Genomic DNA, 18,987 nt, shown 5'->3' with positions numbered 1-18,987 from the left:
TTCCTGAAAATCTCCATGAATTTTAGTCATTATAAAATTATCTCAATAATTTCAAGACTAATCGAGCTTTGAAATCCATACAATAATTATTGAACTTCATATCATCAGAAATTCATAAAGATTATCTCTAAAATAATAAAGTTATTATGCTAAAATCAATTAAAAATTTATCTCATTTTATTTATGGGTTTAAAGTTTGTAAAATTACTTTAGATAACTTTATCTAATGTTTACCAAAAGACACACATAAAAGTACATAAGCCCATTTTTCTTTTTTTCTCTCTTTTCTTCACATGAGTCCACGTAAATCCCATACACTTTTTTATATGTATTTTGATGAACATTAAATAAAATTATATAAAGTAAATTTAAAAACTTTAAATCTTTTATTTATTTCCATTATATTTATCGACTATAAAATTATTCTGGATATGTACCAGAAGGCTCAAATACGAAGGGCCCAACATATAAAGTCCCATGATCTAAACCACCATCACCAGCCAATAGTGGGACGACATGGAGTTAGTTCTATTTGTAGTCCACAATGGGGAGAAAATTTCAAGCGGTCCCGGTACATATAACTTTCTATGGTCCATCAAATAAAAAGCTTACACATAGATTCATTTATCCACGTCAGTATAGTGGCTTGTTTTTTAATTTTTTATTTATTAATAATATTTTATTTCATTTCCCTCTTTTTCTTTCTATTTTTCACTCCCGCCTCACATCTATTACTCTGTAAATGAAGTTTTCGATTTCTTTCTCATCTTTCTCATTGTTTTTTATTTCTTTCCAAAGCTTTCAAAGAGTAAGAGGTGAGTGTGACCATTGTTAGCTGGAAACTTTTTTTCTCATTTGTCAGAGCATTTACCGCTATCGATTTACCATTTTGGTGCATCAAGAGCGAATGTGAACCTTAGTCCTACGGGTCTTCCTTTGCGCCCGGTAATCATTACCTTTCAACTCCTTTGTACTTTGGTGCTTCATATTGGATTATGAACAACATATCTACGATCAATATTTAACCAGTGATTAAAATAGCTAACTGTGAGTTATCACAAATTCCATGTTAACTTTGTCGGATTCATTTTTTATGATTTCTTTTATATAGGATGAACCTTGCTTTACATACCTTAAAGTTTGGTTTTCAATTCATCATTAAAAACAAATAGCAGCATTTGTTGTTTTAGCCTTTGGTTTTTATTTTAAGCTAACTCTTTTCTCAGATGGTAATCTTTTATTTTAAGCTAACCTTATGCATCTTTCATGGCATCACTGTTTTCCTTGTCTGATTATGCAATAACTTTTGTTATTTCCAATTTAATTTCCATATATATTGTAAATTTATTATCAATAAAGCTAAGGTTCTGACTATTCGAGCATTCTATATTCTTTTCCTTGTTTTTAGGCTTGTAATTTATTTCTATTATGGAATGCCTTTCCGATATGAAGTTATGATACAGGAATTGTAAGTATACTGTTTAGGTTTTGTATGGAGTTAATTGCCATCAGTTTATTTGCCTGAAATGTTTTACAGTGATAGGGACTCCTTGTGCTGCAGGTTTGTATGTGAAGTGCATAGGTACTCATATATTCTGTTAGCTGTTGTTCCTCTCAATGCTATATTCCTATACTAGCTTGAGTTGTTCAAACTTTGGTGAGGAATTTTGATTTAAATTAGATTTTTATTTTTATAATATACTTGTTTGTGACACTTTGTTTTGTTACAAGTTAGTTAAATCTGGTGATCAGAAGCAATATTTCGTGACATTTGAAAGTGCAAATTGCTCTATTGAATGTACTTGTAGAAAGTTTGAATCAGTTGGCCTCTTATGTCTTCATGCAACTTAACTTTCACAAAAAATTTCAAATATCGTCTCAATATATCTTGAAGAGGTGGACAAAAAATGCTAAAGATGGTTTTAGTATAAGCAACAATGGCAAACAGGTTTGCAACAATGGTAAACAAGGAATAAATTCTCGTATGAGTCAAATAATGAAGAAAGCCATTTATTTTGCAACCAAAGGTGCATTGACAGATGAAACAATCAAAATGGCTGAAGATCACCTAGAGCATGGGATAAAAAGATTGGAAATGATTTTAAAAAATACTAGTGGCATGATTGATAAGACTGCAGTTGACTGTAAGACTAGTGATGAAGAGATAGATGAGCATAACACATTAAATTCAAAAAAAGTCTTAGATCCGCAACGTGTTCGAGCAAGGAGAGTTACAAATGCTAGACTCAAAAGTCAGCTGGAAAAAAAAAGTTGCAAGAGACATCAATCACAAGCTCTTGGTAAATCTCAAGGTGCTAATACATCTAAATCTCTAAGACATAATCATGTTGATACATGTACAATGAATCAATTAATTAGTATCATACTATTTATTTATTTATACGTGATTTTATGATTATTGTTGTTATCTTCTTTTGTGACTTAGGAAAAGCTTCAAGTACAACAGCTAAAGATTCTAGCACCTCTTATATAGATCTATCAGCTTATGATTCTCGATATATCTCTCCATTGACAAATGCTAATACAACTCCACCACCTTATTATTTTCCAAATGTCTCTCAAGTGACAAGTGTTAATACAACTGCACCAGTTTTCTGTGTTCCATATATCTCTCAACTGTCATATACGCATGTATTATTATTTATGATACTATTGTAGCTCCTGCAAATGATGACTGAAGATGTGCTTCATACTGGTTGTGATTTTATATCATAGAAGACTAACTTATTTCACTTTTTGGTTGCGAACTCTTTTTTAGGATGAACATAACTTAAGAGCTCGTAGAAGTCCTGCAGGCTACCATGGAGGTTGACATGCAATATTTTAGAGGTGGTGGAAGCTATCATGCAAGCTTTTTTGAATGGTAGGAGGTCATGCAAGCTTTTTTTGAATGGTAGGATGTCTTGCAAGCTGTCATGGAAGTTTTTTTGGAATGGTAGAAGGTTTAGCAAGCTGTCATGCAAGCTTTTTTGAATGGTAGGATGTCTTGCAAGCTGTCATGCAAGAATTTTTTGAATGGTAGGAGGTTTTGCAAGCTATCATGGAAGCTGTCATGGAAGTTTTTTTGATTGGTAGATAGCTGTCATGCTAAACTGAACAGAGACAAGACATGATTTGTTTACATGTAAATGTTGCTAAAATGTCAGTTCATGCACATAACTTATACAGATATATGATGACTGGAGATCTAGGAGATCTTTATTTATATATTTTTACACCTGCAACAATGATAAATGAGGAATATCCTCAATTTCCCATATTCTTGGCTCCTTGGATACAAAATATTGGTTGGAAATTAAATTTAACAACATTCATGTTGAATGGTGTCATACATTTAAAAGGAAAATTCTAAGCTTTAATACTGTTACAAGATCCATTTATTGGACAATATGTCAAATGACATGTATTGGACAATGTTACAAGATTTTGAATCATATTACAGTGGTACATTATGTTTTTGGAAGAAAAACTTCCTTTTTTACATCGATCTCTAAATACTACACCTAACAAGACAAAAATTCTACAAATTCTGCTCCAATAGCTAGTGGTAGGCTGATCAACATTTACAATTTCCTTGAACTTGTATGTAAATCTTGAACTTGTGTGTAAATATTTTCTGCATTGTAGAATGATCCTTTCATTCTCGTAGTTTTGTAGTTTTCAAAAGGAAAGCAAGTCTCTAGGAAAATTCGAAGTATCTTTCATCTGATATAAAATAGGGAGAAAATTAGAACAAGCAGAACATATAAAGAACATTTGACTTTAAATCTCACATTAACATCCAACAAGTTGCTGCAAGAGCCAAACCAACCAACAGTTGCACATGCACCATCATATACACATGGTCAGGTTGATCAACCCATAATATAGAACTCAAAAGCAGTCAGCAACCAAAAAGTGACAACAAGAGTATTCATTCAATAATAAGGATGGAGTAAAACACAATGATGGAAAAGAAAAAGGGCAGTACAATATGGAATTGCAAAACAGATGCAGTGATATTTCCGTCTGATTCTTGGAAGACAAGAAAGGATCATTTGTTTGACCAATTCAAATATATTTGCAATTGAAGTCACTACTACAAAGTATCCATTCAGGTATATCAGACTTCTTGAGGATTACATAGCCTTAGAGCTTAAGACAATTAGTATACTCTAGCCAAAGATTTACAACCAGAAATGTTTAGAATTAAGGCATGATTTTGCTATGCACTATATGGAGTAACATTTATCATTACGGCAAAATGCACAACCAAAAGTGAAGTGCTGATGTCAATAGCATCAACAACACACCATTAAGAATTGTTACGTCCAAAAATTTATCATTGTTGGGGTCTGAAATCACTAAGAAACCTTGATGAGAAAACTGTCAATTCCACAGCAAAATATTACAATATCAGATGCTATTGTATTCTAAATATATTTACAGCAATGCAACCAGACATAGTTCATATATATATATATATATATATATATATATATATATATATATATATATGTTCTCCACCTGAGGATTAGGACACAGATGAAAATCTTTCTTAGCAGATGCATCTCCACCCTTGGCCGAACCCTTGGTATCACCCTGGCATGTAAGTAATTTCATAGTTCATCAGTAAATCAGTAATACATGTTCAGTAATGCCCATTCAAGAACATGATACTGGATCTTTAAAATTCATGATTTTCACATAATAGCGTACCTTTCTCCATTAGTGCGGAAGAACTTTGATGATGGAAGATTGTTTCTTAGAGTCTTTACCCTCTGCTTTCCTTGTATCGTCTATGGCAGGGATCTGATACAACTTTTATGGGCAGACTATGAAGGAGAGAATTCTGAGAGATAATCATGATCAGAGACTCACCTTTTTTCTCTTTATAAAACTGAACCATGTCACCAGTTACGGAGTTTCAAATAACTCCTGTAACTTCCCATTAATGCGAAACTTCAAAACGTCAATTACCATAAAGCCTCTTTTATTATTAATTAAATCAATTGACACACGTTACTCATGAGACACAAATAATTTTACATTCTCCCACTTAGCTCATATCATAAGGTGTCCCTTCATGATTTAATTAATCTTCACTATAATGTGTATTTACTAGGCTAAAGGTTCCATACATTGACGTCATCATAATTCATTATTAGAAATAAAATCAACATGAGTCATGGCGGTTGTATGCTATCAAGTCGGCATAGTCCCTTCCATGTACTACTATATTGACTCTTCTTCCTAACATGATACTTTAATAGGAAGTACACATTATGTCTAACAGTAATGTCTTCATTATGGACCATAAACATTTTCAATATCATCAGATATACTTGCATGCATACATAAATTGAAAACAAGACAATATCAGAAACATATATTCATCAATGAGCTCAGAGTATCAATACTTAATACATAACAATAATCATCATCATTCACTAGCTGACATAATGTTCATTCTACATACATGACCAGTAAATGTCTTGGGCGGTAATCCCTTCGTCAAGGGATCAGCTATCATAAGATCGGTGCTAATATGCTCTATAGACACTCTTTGTTTCTGAACCTCTTCTTTAACGGCAAAGTACTTTAGGCTGGTTAGCCTGTAATTTTCTTCTTTTTATTCCCTCATTTTTCAAAAAAAAAAGCACTTTAATTCCATATGTTTAGCACCTTTGGAATACTTGTCGTTTTTAGAAAAGAAGACTGCTGCAAAATTATCACAATAAATTTTCAGCGGCTTTTCAATATTGTCGACCAATCCAAGCCCTGAAATAAAGTTTCGTAGCCATTTAGCCTGAATCGTGGCTTCAAAGCATGCCACAAATTCAGCTTCCATAGTGGACGCAACTATTACAGTCTGCTTCGCACTTTTCCATGATATAGCTCCTTCAGCTAAAAGATACAGGTAACCACATGTAGACTTTCTTGTGTCTACGCATCCTGCAAAATTCGAATCAGTGCATCCAATCACTTCAAGGCTGCTAGACCTTCTATAAGTAAGCATGTGACCTTTAGTTCCTTGCAAATATCTCAAAACTTTCTTTGCAGCTTTCCAATGATCCATACCGGGATTACTTTGGTATCTACCCAACATCTCAACGGCAAAGCTAATATCTGGTCTCGTACAAGTTTGAGCATACATTAAACTCCCAACCAATGATGCACACGAAATTGCTTCCATTTCTTTTCGTTCCAATTCACTTTTAGGACATTGCATGAGACTAAATTTATCTCCTTTCTGAATTGGAACTGGAGATGATGAGCAGTTTTCCATTCTGAATCTCTCTAGAACTTTATTAATATATGCTTTATGAGACAAACCTAACAGTCCTTATGATCTATCACGGAATATTTCTATTCCTATCACATAAGCTGCCTCACCCATATCTTTCATTTCAAAGTTACTAGAGAGAAACTTCTTAGTCTCATTTAAAAGACCAAGATCATTAGTTGCCAGCAAAATATCATCAACATACAGAATCAATAATATAAATTTGCTCCCACTGATCTTCAGATGTATACATTGATCAACGATGTTTTCTTTAAATCCAAAGGCAACAACGGTATCATTGAACTTAAGGTACCATTGTCGTGAAGCTTGTTTAAGTCCGTATATTGACTTCTTAAGTTTGCACACTATGTGCTCTTTACCCTTTTCTATGAACCCCATTGGTTGATCCATGTACACATCTTCATCTAAATTTCCATTTAGAAAGGCAGTTTTCACATCCATTTGGTGTAACTCTAGATCATAATGAGTCACTAATGCCATAATAATTCTTAAAGAATACTTCTTTGAAACTGGTGAAAAAGTTTCTTTATAGTCAATGGCATCTTTCTGAGTGAACCCTTTTGCAACTAGTATGGCCTTGTAACGTTCCAAGTTACCAAGAGAGTCACATTTGGTCTTAAAGACCCATTTACAACCAACTCTCTTACACCCTTCTGGTAACTCAACAAGATCCCAGACCTTATTCTGTTCCATAGATTTCAACTTATCTTTCATAGCATCTAACCATTTATCACCATTTTCTGCATTCATGGCTTGTGAAAACGTTACTGGATCATCTGAACACCCAAGTCAAATTCAGACTCTTGTAGATATACCACATAATCATTAGAAATAGCAGGTCTCCTTTCTATTTGAGACCTTCTTAATGCTATTTGTTGTGGTTCTTCTACTATGGGTTCATTCGATTCATCAACAATGATCTCTTCATGAGTAGTGGGATCATTAACTTGTCCTTCATTATTATTGATTGGTTCAATAGCATAAGGAACAATAACTTTACTAGAGCTACAAGGTAATGGAACTTGTACTCTCACTTCATGAATACACACTTTACGTGGTGTTTCACTCCCACTAACTTCACCATTCTCAATGAACCTTGCATTTCCATATTCAATAATCCTTGTAGTAAATATCCAAAAAAAATAATAATCCTTGTAGTATGATAAGGACAGTAAAATCTATACCTTTTCGATTTTTCTGGATAACCAATGAAATAACCAATGATTGTCCTTGCATCCAGTTTCTTTTCTTGCGGATTGTAATATCTAATCTCTGCCTGACAACCCCAAACATGCAGGTGTCTTATACTAGGTTTCCTTCCAGTCCAAAGTTCAAAAGGAGGTAATTTACAAAAAAAAAAAAAAAGTTCAAAAGGAGTCTTTGGAACTGACTTACTATGAACCCTATTCAATAAATACATGGCAGTTTTTAGAGCATAAGTCCACAATGAAACAGGTAAAGAAGAATTACTTAACATAATCCTAACCATATCCAGTAAGGTTCTATTACGCCTTTCTGATACACCTTTCTGTTGCGGTGTACCGGGCATTGTGTATTGAGCACAAATACCACGCTTTTCCAGAAATTTAGCAAATGGGCCCGAATGTTGTCCACTTTCATCATACCTTCTATAATATTCATCACCCCTATCAGACCTGACAATCTTCACCTTTCTGTCTAATTGCCTTTCAACTTCATTAATATAAATCTCCAAAGCATTTGCAGCTTGAGACTTATCATGCAGCAAATAGACATAACCATAACGTGAATAATCATCAATGAAAGTGATAAAATATTTTTCTTTATTGAAGGCATTAACATCAAACAGACCACATACATCAGTGTGTATAATTTCAAGAAGCTGAGTGCTCCTTGTGGCTCATTTCTTTGTGTGTTTTGTTTGTTTTCCTTTAATACAATCCACACAAACATTTAAATCAGTAAAGTCTAAATCCGGAAGGATTTCATTATTTACCAATCTTTTCATCCTTTCTTTGGAAATATGTCCCAAATGTTTGTGCCACAAGTAAGCGGAACACTCATTAATTAAGGTACGTTTAGTACCAACATTATGATGCAGATTCATAAGTGTTTCAGCATAAAGATTATCAAGACATAATTTATATAATCCATCACATAAACGACCATTACCAATCAAATGATTGTGCTTGTACAAACTGAAACTACCACTACCAAATTTAAAAGAATATCCAGCAACATCAAGTTTGGAAATTGAAACTAAATTCCTAGATATACTAGGGACATAAAGAGTTTCACATAAATCCAAATGAAAACCACTGTCGAGAATCAAACGATAAGTCTCAACAGCTTTCATCGGAACTTTCACTCTATTGCCCATAAGGACAAACTTTTCATTTGGCTTTGTGGTTTGGGTCATAAGAAATCCCTGCATTGTATTAGAAACATGAGTAGTACAACCAGAATCAATCCACCAAGTATTATAAGGAACTTCAGCCAGGTTTGATTCATAACATACATAAGCACTTGGCTTACCTTTCTTTTCGAACCAAGCCTTACATTTCAGGCTGTCCTTTTTGAAATGCCCTTCCTTTTTTTACAGAAATGACATCTCATCTTTGCATTACTTTCCTTTTTGTGGATTTGAGAAGAAGATGCCTCATTCACTTTAAGGGGTCCTCCTCCTCCTCCTTTCTTCTCATGCTTCTTACCTTTATATTTTTCAGCTTCTTGATGCTTTACATAATTGACAGAATGAGCTCCCTGATTCTTAAGTCTGGTTTCCTCCTGAACTAACATACTGTGCAATTCATGCACATTCCATTTGTCTTTCATGGTATTATAGTTCATTTGGAAAGGACCATACTTAGACGATAATGAGTTCAATACGAACTGCACCAGGAAGTTCTCATCCACAGCCATTCCCAATGCTTTTAATTTTGCCGCAATGCTTGTCATTTTAATAACATGCTCATGCATAGTACGTGAACCATCAAACTTCATGGTGGTCAGTGTACTCATAAGTGTCCCAGCAAGAGACTTATCAGCGGTTTGAGAGCGCTCTTCCACAAGTTTCATCATTTCGATGGCACTTTCAGTTTGTGGAAGAGCTGACTTAATGTTGCTTGCTATGCTCATTTTCATGTACATCAAACTTAATCTGTTGGATCTTTCACAGTTCTTAAAATGGTTCCTTTCATCCTCAGTGCTTTCAAGAGTAATAGCACTAGGTTCCTCTTCTCTAAGAGCCATATCCATATCCATTACCCCAAGGTAAAATTGGATTTGCTCTTTCCATTCAGAGAAGTTTAGCCCATTAAAAACTGCAACAGTTGAGAACATGGAATGTGTAGCAACCGATACTGCGAGGAATAACATTTAAAACATTAATGCTTTGAGACATACATATCACATACTAACATACTTCACAGATTCAAACATACTAACTTCAATGCATATCAATGTTCACCTTTGGGGATCCATTAACATACAACATTAACTATAATGATGCTATATAAATTTCACATAATTTGGCAATGATGCATACCCCTATCATAAATTTTTGTCATCTTTGGATGTCCAAATGCAAGGAAATATGCCAACAATACCAACATCCATGTTCATTTTATAAAACAAATAATCAACCTTTGGGTTAATCCCTAACTGTCCTATAATAATGAATTTCAATATACCACAACGTGAATAATTATATCATACTATTCACAGCATCACAGTCAAGATAATTGAAATAAAATTCATAATATTTGGAATTAAAATAACTCTTCAAGATTTGGCCACTTTGGTGACTAACAAATCTAACATAATTAATCCCAAAACTTTAATATTTCATAAACAATAATAGGATTAAATTTTCACATTCAATTTTAATCCAACCACATCACATAATCATTTAAATCAATATGAAAATCGTAAGGGTATACTCAAAATTCAAGTGCAATCAACACGGGAAAAAAAATCTGGCTTTTATGTAGACGAGTCATATGGTAAAAATCGCACATCATGCCCACTGTGAAACCATCTATGTAGCACCGATACGACAGGCGACACGTGACACGACACGACACGACACTCCGACACGTCAATCCTAAATTTTTTTGAATTTCGACACGTTGAGACACGTTTTAATATTAAATAATATTTTTAATTTATATAGTGTATATTTCATTTAATATTTAATAATTTAACAAAAAAATGAAACTGAATTAATAATACCCATCAATACGTTATAAAGATGGAAGCTTTAATCAAAAAAATAAGAACTCGGATGAGAGAGATATATAATATCAGATAGAGAGATCAAATCATATTAGAGAGAGATCAGAGAGAAGAAGATACAACAAGAGCGTGATAGAAATTGATAACAATGATGCTGAGATGATCTCTTATCTACTTAAGGGAAAAAAAGACAAAAAGATAAAATTGATATGATCAGGTTGAAGCTTTATTAATATATTTTAACTTTTAAAAAAAATAATTTTTTTTAAAAAAAAAAAAAAAAAAAAAAAAAAAAAAAAAAAAAAAAAAAAAATAAAAAAAATATAAAAAAATTACGAAAATGCCATTTGACCGTGTCGGACACGGTCAAATTCGCGTGTCGGAATGGTCAACGTGTCGGAAAAAGTCAACCGCGTGTCCGACACCGTGTCGGAGCGTGTCGGATCCGACTCTTCCTGTTTTTACAAGTGTCCGTGCTTCTTTGGAAACCATTCAAATTTTCATTCAAGTTAATATGTATAAAGAAAATTTGCATTCGGTTTGTCCTTTTGTCCATAAACAAAGGCAATTCAAAAATTTTGCTTCACGGTTAACAAAAAGCCATTATGCACTGTAATCAATATCAGTTAACGAATGGCAAACTTGAAAAGCAAATTTGTCCATTAAAGAAAGTCAATTCATAAATTTGCACACGAATGCTTTTCGTACAATATCCATTCATTATTCATACAAGTAGCCATTGAATATGTTTGTTCTTTTGTGAATTGATCGAATACCGAGATAATATAACATTCAACATTTCATTCTTTCAACGCACAGTGACATCATGTTTTCACAAGTGCATTACTTTGTCCATGCATTTCAAATCGAAATGAAAATCGAAATGCACAGATTCATAAACCGAATGGCTACGAGAAAATCTTTTCAAAACCGAGAAATTCAATACTTTTAATATTTTATTTTCAAAACCCTAACTTTTCATGAATCAGAAATTCATTCATAATTATTTATGGAAAAACACAAATTCTTAAACACATGCTCTGATAGCACATGTAAGTAATTTCATCAGTAAATCAGTAATACATGTTCAATAATGCCCATTCAAGAACATGACACGGGATCTTTAGAATTCATGATTTTCACATAAGAGCATAATTTTCTCCATTAGTGCGGAAGAACTTTGATGATGGAAGGTTGTTTCTCAGAGTCTTTACCCTCTGTTTTCCTTGTATCGTCTATGACAGGGATCTGATACAACTTTTATGGGCAGACTATGAAGGAGAGATTTCTGAGAAATAATCATTATCAGAGACTCACCATTTTCTCTTTATATAACTGAACCGTGTCACTAGTTACGGAGTTTCAAATAACTCATGTAACTTCCCATTAATGCGAAACGTCAAAACGTCAATTACCATTGATGCGAAACGTCAATTACCATAAAGCCTATTTTATTATTAATTAAATCAATTGACACACGTTACACATGGGACACAAATAGTTTTATATGGCATACCACAATTTGACAAGTCATAACCACAATGTATAAAAACTCGTTAGAAAAAGTGTCATTACACAGGAACAATCACAAAGTGGAATAACTATTTATTTATAATCACCTCAGTCTGCAACATTCCCAATAGGCCAACGAGAAATCCATACGGAAAAAAAAAGATTTACAATGTTTTTAAGCGATTGTATAGTGGCTGGTTTAAGCGATCTCGACACATATAACTTTCTATGGTCCATCCAATAAAAAGATTACACGTAGATTCATTTATCCACGTCAGTATAGTTGTTGGTTTTTTAATTTTTTTATAGCTTTCTTTCTCTTCTTTCTCACGTCTGTTACTCAGTAAATGAAGTTTTCGATTTCTTTCTCTTTTATCTCATTGTTCATGTAACCCCTTAATTAACTAACCATTAACCAATCCCCTTCTTTCAATTTCTCTTTTTATTCTCTCTCGCTCTCTCTCTCTAGGGTTTTTCTAATCGCCAAATTTCACTATGTTTTTCTGGTTCACCGATTCGCTTCGTCGATTAGAGTTCCAGCTAATATGGTCGATGTTCCGGCTAGTCCAGGCGGCGAGAGCGGCGACCACAGCCCTCGACCCAGTTTCCAAGAGCAGGAACGGTACCTTCCAAAGGAGACCGTACAAGAATGCTTTTCTGAGTTCACCAGCGAGTTCGCTTCTTCTTCTTTTTCTTATCTTGATTAACCAAAATTCATTCACTCGTTCGTGCTTTAATTGTGATTCGGTTGAATGAATTAATCTTCTTAATGTTTCGCAAGGCGAGCGATAAATGCCAGAAAGAAAACATATTTGAACATCGACAACGACGATTTACTTTGGGCTATGGCCACTCTTGGTTTCGAAGATTATATTGAACCTCTCAAGATCTACCTCGCCGCATACAGAGAGGTAATTTACATTTACATTTAATACATCATTCTGCACTTAAACTCTACTTTTCACTAATGTTTTTTTTTTGTATGTATTTCTCGTTGGCCTATTGGGAATGTTGCAGACTGAGGTGATTATAAATAAATAGCTATTCCACTTTGTGATTGTTCATGTGTAATGACACTTTTTCTAACGAGTTTTTATACATTGTGGTTATGGCTTATCAAATTGTGGTATGCCAGGATGATACCAAGGGTTCGGCCAAGGGTGGAGATGCATCTGCTAAGAAAGATTTTCATCCGTGTCCTAATCCTCAGATGGAGAATATATATATATATATATATATATATATATATATATATGTGAACTATTTCTGGTTGCATTGCTGTAAATATATTTAGAATACAATAGCATCTGATGTTGTAATATTTTGCTGTGGAATTGACAGTTTTCTCATCAAGGTTTCTTAGTGATTTCAGACCCTAACAATGATAAATTTTTGGACGTAACAATTCTTAATGGTGTGTTGCTGATGCTATTGACATCAGCACTTCACTTTTGGTTGTGCATTTTGCCGTATTGATAAATGTTACTCCATATAGTGCATAGCAAAATCATGCCTTAATTCTAAACATTTCTGGTTGTAAATCCTTGGCTAGAGTAGACTAACTGTCTTAAGCTCTAAGGCTATGTAATCCTCAAGAAGTCTGATATACCTGAATGGCTACTTTGTAGTAGTGACTTCAATTGCAAATATATTTGAATTGGTCAAACAAATGATCCTTCCTTGTCTTCCAAGAATCAGACGGAAATATCACTGCATCTGTTTTGCAATTCCATATTGTACTGCCCTTTTTCTTTTCCATCATTGTGTTTTACTCCATCCTTATTATTGAATGAATACTCTTGTTGTCACTTTTTGGTTGCTGACTGCTTTTGAGTTCTATATTATGGGTTGATCAACCTGACCATGTGTATATGATGGTGCATGTGCAACTGTTGGTTGGTTCGGCTCTTGCAGCAACTTGTTGGATATTGATGTGAGCTTTAAAGTCAAATGTCCTTTATATGTTCTGCTTGTTCTAATTTTCTCCCTATTTTATATCAGATGAAAGATACTTCGAATTTTCCTAGAGACTTGCTTTCCTTTTGAAAACTACGAGAATGAAGGGATCATTCTACAATGCAGAAAAGATTTACACACAAGTTCAAGATTTACATACAAGTTCAAGGAAATTGTAAATGTTATCAGTCTACCACTAGCTATTGGAGCAGAATTTGTAGAATTTTTGTCTTCTTAGGTGTAGTATTTAGAGATCGATGTAAAAAAGGAAGTTTTTCTTCCAAAAACATAATGTACAACTGTAATATGATTCAAAATCTTGTAACATTGTCCAATACATGTCATTTGACATATTGTCCAATAAATGGATCTTGTAACAGTATTGAAGCTTAGAATTTTCCTTTTAAATGTATGACACCATTCAACATGAATGTTGTTAAATTTAATTTCCAACCAATATTTTGTATCCAAGGAGCCAAGAATATGGGAAATTGAGGATATTCCTCATTTATCATTGTTGCAGGTGTAAAAATATATAAATAAAGATCTCCTAGATCTCCAGTCATCATATATCTGTATAAGTTATGTGCATGAACTGACATTTTAGCAACATTTACATGTAAACAAATCATGTCTTGTCTCTGTTCAGTTTAGCATGACAGCTATCTACCAATCAAAAAAACTTCCATGACAGCTTCCATGATAGCTTGCAAAACCTCCTACCATTCAAAAAATACTTGCATGACAGCTTGCAAGACATCATACCATTCATAAAAGCTTGCATGACAGCTTGCTAAACCTTCTACCATTCCAAAAAAACTTCCATACCATTCAAAAAACGCTTGCATGACCTCCTACCATTCAAAAAAGCTTGCATGATAGCTTCCACCACCTCTAAAATATTGCATGTCAACCTCCATGGTAGCCTGCAGGACTTCTACGAGCTCTTAAGTTATGTTCATCCTAAAAAAGAGTTCGTAACCAAAAAGTGAAATAAGTTAGTCTTCTATGATATAAAATCACAACCAGTATGAAGCACATCTTCAGTCATCATTTGCAGGAGCTACAATAGTATCATAAAAAATAATACATGTGTATATGACAGTTGAGAGATATATGGAACACAGAAAACTGGTGCAGTTGTATTAACACTTGTCACTTGAGAGACATTTGGAAAATAATAAGGTGGTGGAGTTGTATTAGCATTTGCCAATGGAGAGATATATCGAAAATCATAAGATGATAGATCTATATAAGAAGTGCTATAATCTTTAGCTGTCGTACTTGAAGCTTTTCCTAAGTCACAAAAGAAGATAACAACAATAATCATAAAATCACGTATAAATAAATAAATAGTATGATCCTAATTAATTGGTTCATTGTACATGTATCAACATGATTATGTCTTAGAGATTTAGATGTATTAGCACCTTGAGATTTACCAAGAGCTTGTGATTGATGTCTCTTGCACCTTTTCTTTTCCAGCTGACTTTTGAGTCTAGCATTTGTAACTCCCCTTGCTTGAACACGTTGCGAATCTAAGACTTTTTTTGAATTTAATGTGTTATGCTCATTTATCTCTTCATCACTAGTATTACAGTCAACTGCGGTCTTATCAATCATGCCATTAGTATTTTTTAAAATCATTTCCAATCTTTTTATATCATGCTCTAGGTGATCTTCAGCCATTTTGATTGTTTCATCTGTCAATGCACCTTTGGTGCAAAATAAATGGCTTTCTTCATTATTTGACTCATACGGGAATTTATTCCTTGTTTACCATTGTTGCAAACCTGTTTGCCATTGTTGCTTATACTAAAACCATCTTTAGCATTTTTTGTCCACCTCTTCAAGATATATTGAGTCGATATTTGAAAAATATTGTGAAAGTTAAGTACTTTCAGTGCATGAAGACATAAGAGGCCAACTGGTTCAAACTTTCTGCAAGTATATTCAATAGAACAATTTGCACTTTCTTCAATTGTCACAAAATATTGCTTCTGATCACCAGATTTAACTAACTTGTAACAAAACAAAGTGTCACAAACAAGCATATTATAAAAATAAAAATCTAATTTAAATCAAAATTCCTCACCAAAGTTTGAACAACTCAAGCTAGTATAGGAATATAGCATTGAGAGGAACAACAGCTAACAGAATATATGAGTACCTATGCACTTCACATACAAACCTGCAGCACAAGGAGTCCCTAGCACTGTAAAACATTTCAGGCAAATAAACTGATGATAATTAACTCCATACAAAACCCAAACAATATACTTACAATTCCTGTATCATAACTTCATATCGGAAAGGCATTCCATAATAGAAATAAATTACAAGCATAAAAACAAGGAAAAGAATATAGAATGCTCGAATAGTCAGAACCTTAGCTTTATTGATGATAAATTTACAATATATATGGAAATTAAATTGGAAATAACAAAAGTTATTGCATAATCAAACAAGGAAAACAATGATGCCATGAAAGATGCATAAGGTTAGCTTAAAAAAAAGATTACCATCCGATAAAAGAGTTAGCTTAAAATAAAAACCAAATGCTAAAACAACAAATGCTGCTATTTGTTTTTAATGATGAATTGAAAATCAAACTTTAAGTTCTGTAAAGCAAGGTTCATCCTATATAAAAGAAATCATAAAAAATGAATCCAACAAAGTTAACATGTAATTTGTGATAACTCACAGTTAGCTATTTCAATCACTGGTTAAATATTGATCGTAGATATGTTGTTCATAATCCAATATGAAGCACCAAAGTACAAAGGAGTTGGAAGGTAATGATTACCGGGCGCAAAGGAAGACCCACAGGACTAAGGTTCACATTCGCTCTTGATGCACCAAAATGGTAAATCGATAGCGGTAAATGCTCTGACAAATGAGAAAAAAAAATTCCAGCTAACAATGATCACACTCACCTCTTACTCTTTGAATGCTTTGGAAGGGAATAGAAAACAATGAGAAAGATGAGAAAGAAATCGAAAACTTCATTTACAGAGTAACAGATGTGAGGCGGGAGTGAAAAATAGAAAGAAAAGGAGGGAAATGAAATAAAATATTATTAATAAATAAAAAATTAAAAAACAAGCCACTATACTGACGTGGATAAATGAATCTATGTGTAAGCTTTTTATTGGATGGACCATAGAAAGTTATATCTACCGGGACCGCTTAAAATTTTCTCCACAATGGGAACCTCTTGACAAGACAATCAGAAGTCATGGTCACAAAGGCACTAACTATCACCTAACATACTCAGAGTAACCAAAGCAGGTCCCTCCTACATTGTTAATACATGGACTGATAACTCATATAAACCATTTCATTATGTACACTAAATTTATGTCCAACACAGAGAATAAAAATTACAATAATCACTTATACAAATATCACAAATTTGAGGTGCAATGTAACACGCATAACAATAATATTATATATATATATATATATATATATATATATATATATATATATATATATATATATATATATATATATATATATATAATACTATACATAACATGGTGTTCTAGATTAGTTAAATAGTCCCAACTCCATTTTCCCACTTGAAGACACAGGTTAAGCATTTCATTTTATCATTTCCTCTTAACTTCCCTCCACCACATATAACCATCCACCAATCACATTATGATACCACTAGTCACCTCCAAAACCATCTATTATATACACAATCTCTTTATGATTCATCTATATATGGGCTTTAGTGAAAAAGTGATAATCTTTTCATTATTTTATTCACAAGGCTTATCGTTATTACTTCAGCCTTCACACTCAGATAACTCGTATATCTTCACATTCTATCTATTTTGCAGGTGACTCACACACACATCGCAACCCTTGATTATTACTCATTGATTATTGGCTGAAGATACTAATTTATCATAATCAGACATCTCTATTGCGCACATGTAGATAGAAATACTAGCTTCGGGTATATCTGAACACATAGTATCTTATTTTTTTATTTTTAGATTTTTTTACTAGTTTATCAATTACTAAACTAATCCAGACAAACCATATAGATCATAAGACAACAAAATCCCCCCCCCCCCCCAAGTTTTTAATACATTTGTTTTAATTAACTGATCATATTATATATTGAAAGGTATCTAATTGTGTATCTTTAATAATCTAGACAACTCCCAGGTATAACGTTTAGTGAACCTAAATTATGATAGATACAATATAATTCATTGCACCCAAATTAAAATCATCATGAGTGGGATCAGAATTGAAAAATTCTCTCTAAAATACTAATAGTTAAAAATTCTTTAATAAATGACGCAATGAATTTCAACTATGTGAAGTGACTTTAGTGTTTTGGAAAGGGGCAAGTTTTGAAATTTTCTGATTTTGGATAAAATTTAATGTTTTGATTCGTGGTTTTGGAAAGTGGAAAATGATTTAGAATGGATTCTTTGTTTTAATTTGTAAAGAGATAGAGAGAGATAATTTGAGTAGAAAGAAATTGCTTCAAGTTATAATTATTTTTCTTCCCTCGATCCAACAACATTCGAACTTGAGTAATAAAATAATGAATGAGTTGATTGGAATTTTGTTTTTATTTTATGAAATGACTTAATTATAACAATATGTATATATGAAATATAATTTTTTAATTAACTTAAATGGTAGAACCGGAAAAACTTTATACGGAGTAAAATTGTAACACATATTTTTTCTTATAAATTATAATTATTATATGATTAAAAAAATAAAAATGATACTCATAATAAAAACCTTATGAGTTTTGGATGAAATTGCAACAACAACTATAAGAAAAAGATAATACTCATAAGTAGGGTGAAAGTGAGTTGAGTTACGCTGCCTCGAAAAGTTTAAACTTATGTCAAAAAAATTCAATTTGACTTGACCCGAGCCTAGTGCGAGTCTAACTTTTAGCCTGACTTTGCCCGTTTATAAAAAAAACAAATGGCCTGACTTGACCCGTTAGCCTG

The 18,987-nt window shown here is 33.0% G+C and overlaps 1 protein-coding gene across 1 annotated transcript; it reads left to right on the top strand.

Annotated features, from left to right (window-relative positions):
• Positions 1-12,579: 12,579 nt before the first annotated feature.
• LOC133313944 (nuclear transcription factor Y subunit B-1-like) lies at positions 12,580-13,397 on the top strand. The gene is made up of 5 exons (XM_061515370.1): positions 12,580-12,707; positions 12,816-12,945; positions 13,052-13,057; positions 13,170-13,228; positions 13,376-13,397. The coding sequence occupies exons 1-5, from the start codon at positions 12,580-12,582 to the stop codon at positions 13,395-13,397; spliced, it is 345 nt and encodes a 114-aa protein (XP_061371354.1).
• The last annotated feature ends 5,590 nt before the right edge of the window (positions 13,398-18,987 follow it).

The sequence above is a fragment of the Gastrolobium bilobum genome, unplaced genomic scaffold, assembly GCF_033153095.1.
Source record: "Gastrolobium bilobum isolate Gb01-03AN ecotype WA unplaced genomic scaffold, APGP_CSIRO_Gbil_v1 utg436, whole genome shotgun sequence".
Taxonomy (NCBI): domain Eukaryota; kingdom Viridiplantae; phylum Streptophyta; class Magnoliopsida; order Fabales; family Fabaceae; genus Gastrolobium; species Gastrolobium bilobum.
This window is presented reverse-complemented; position numbering and strand designations above follow the sequence as displayed.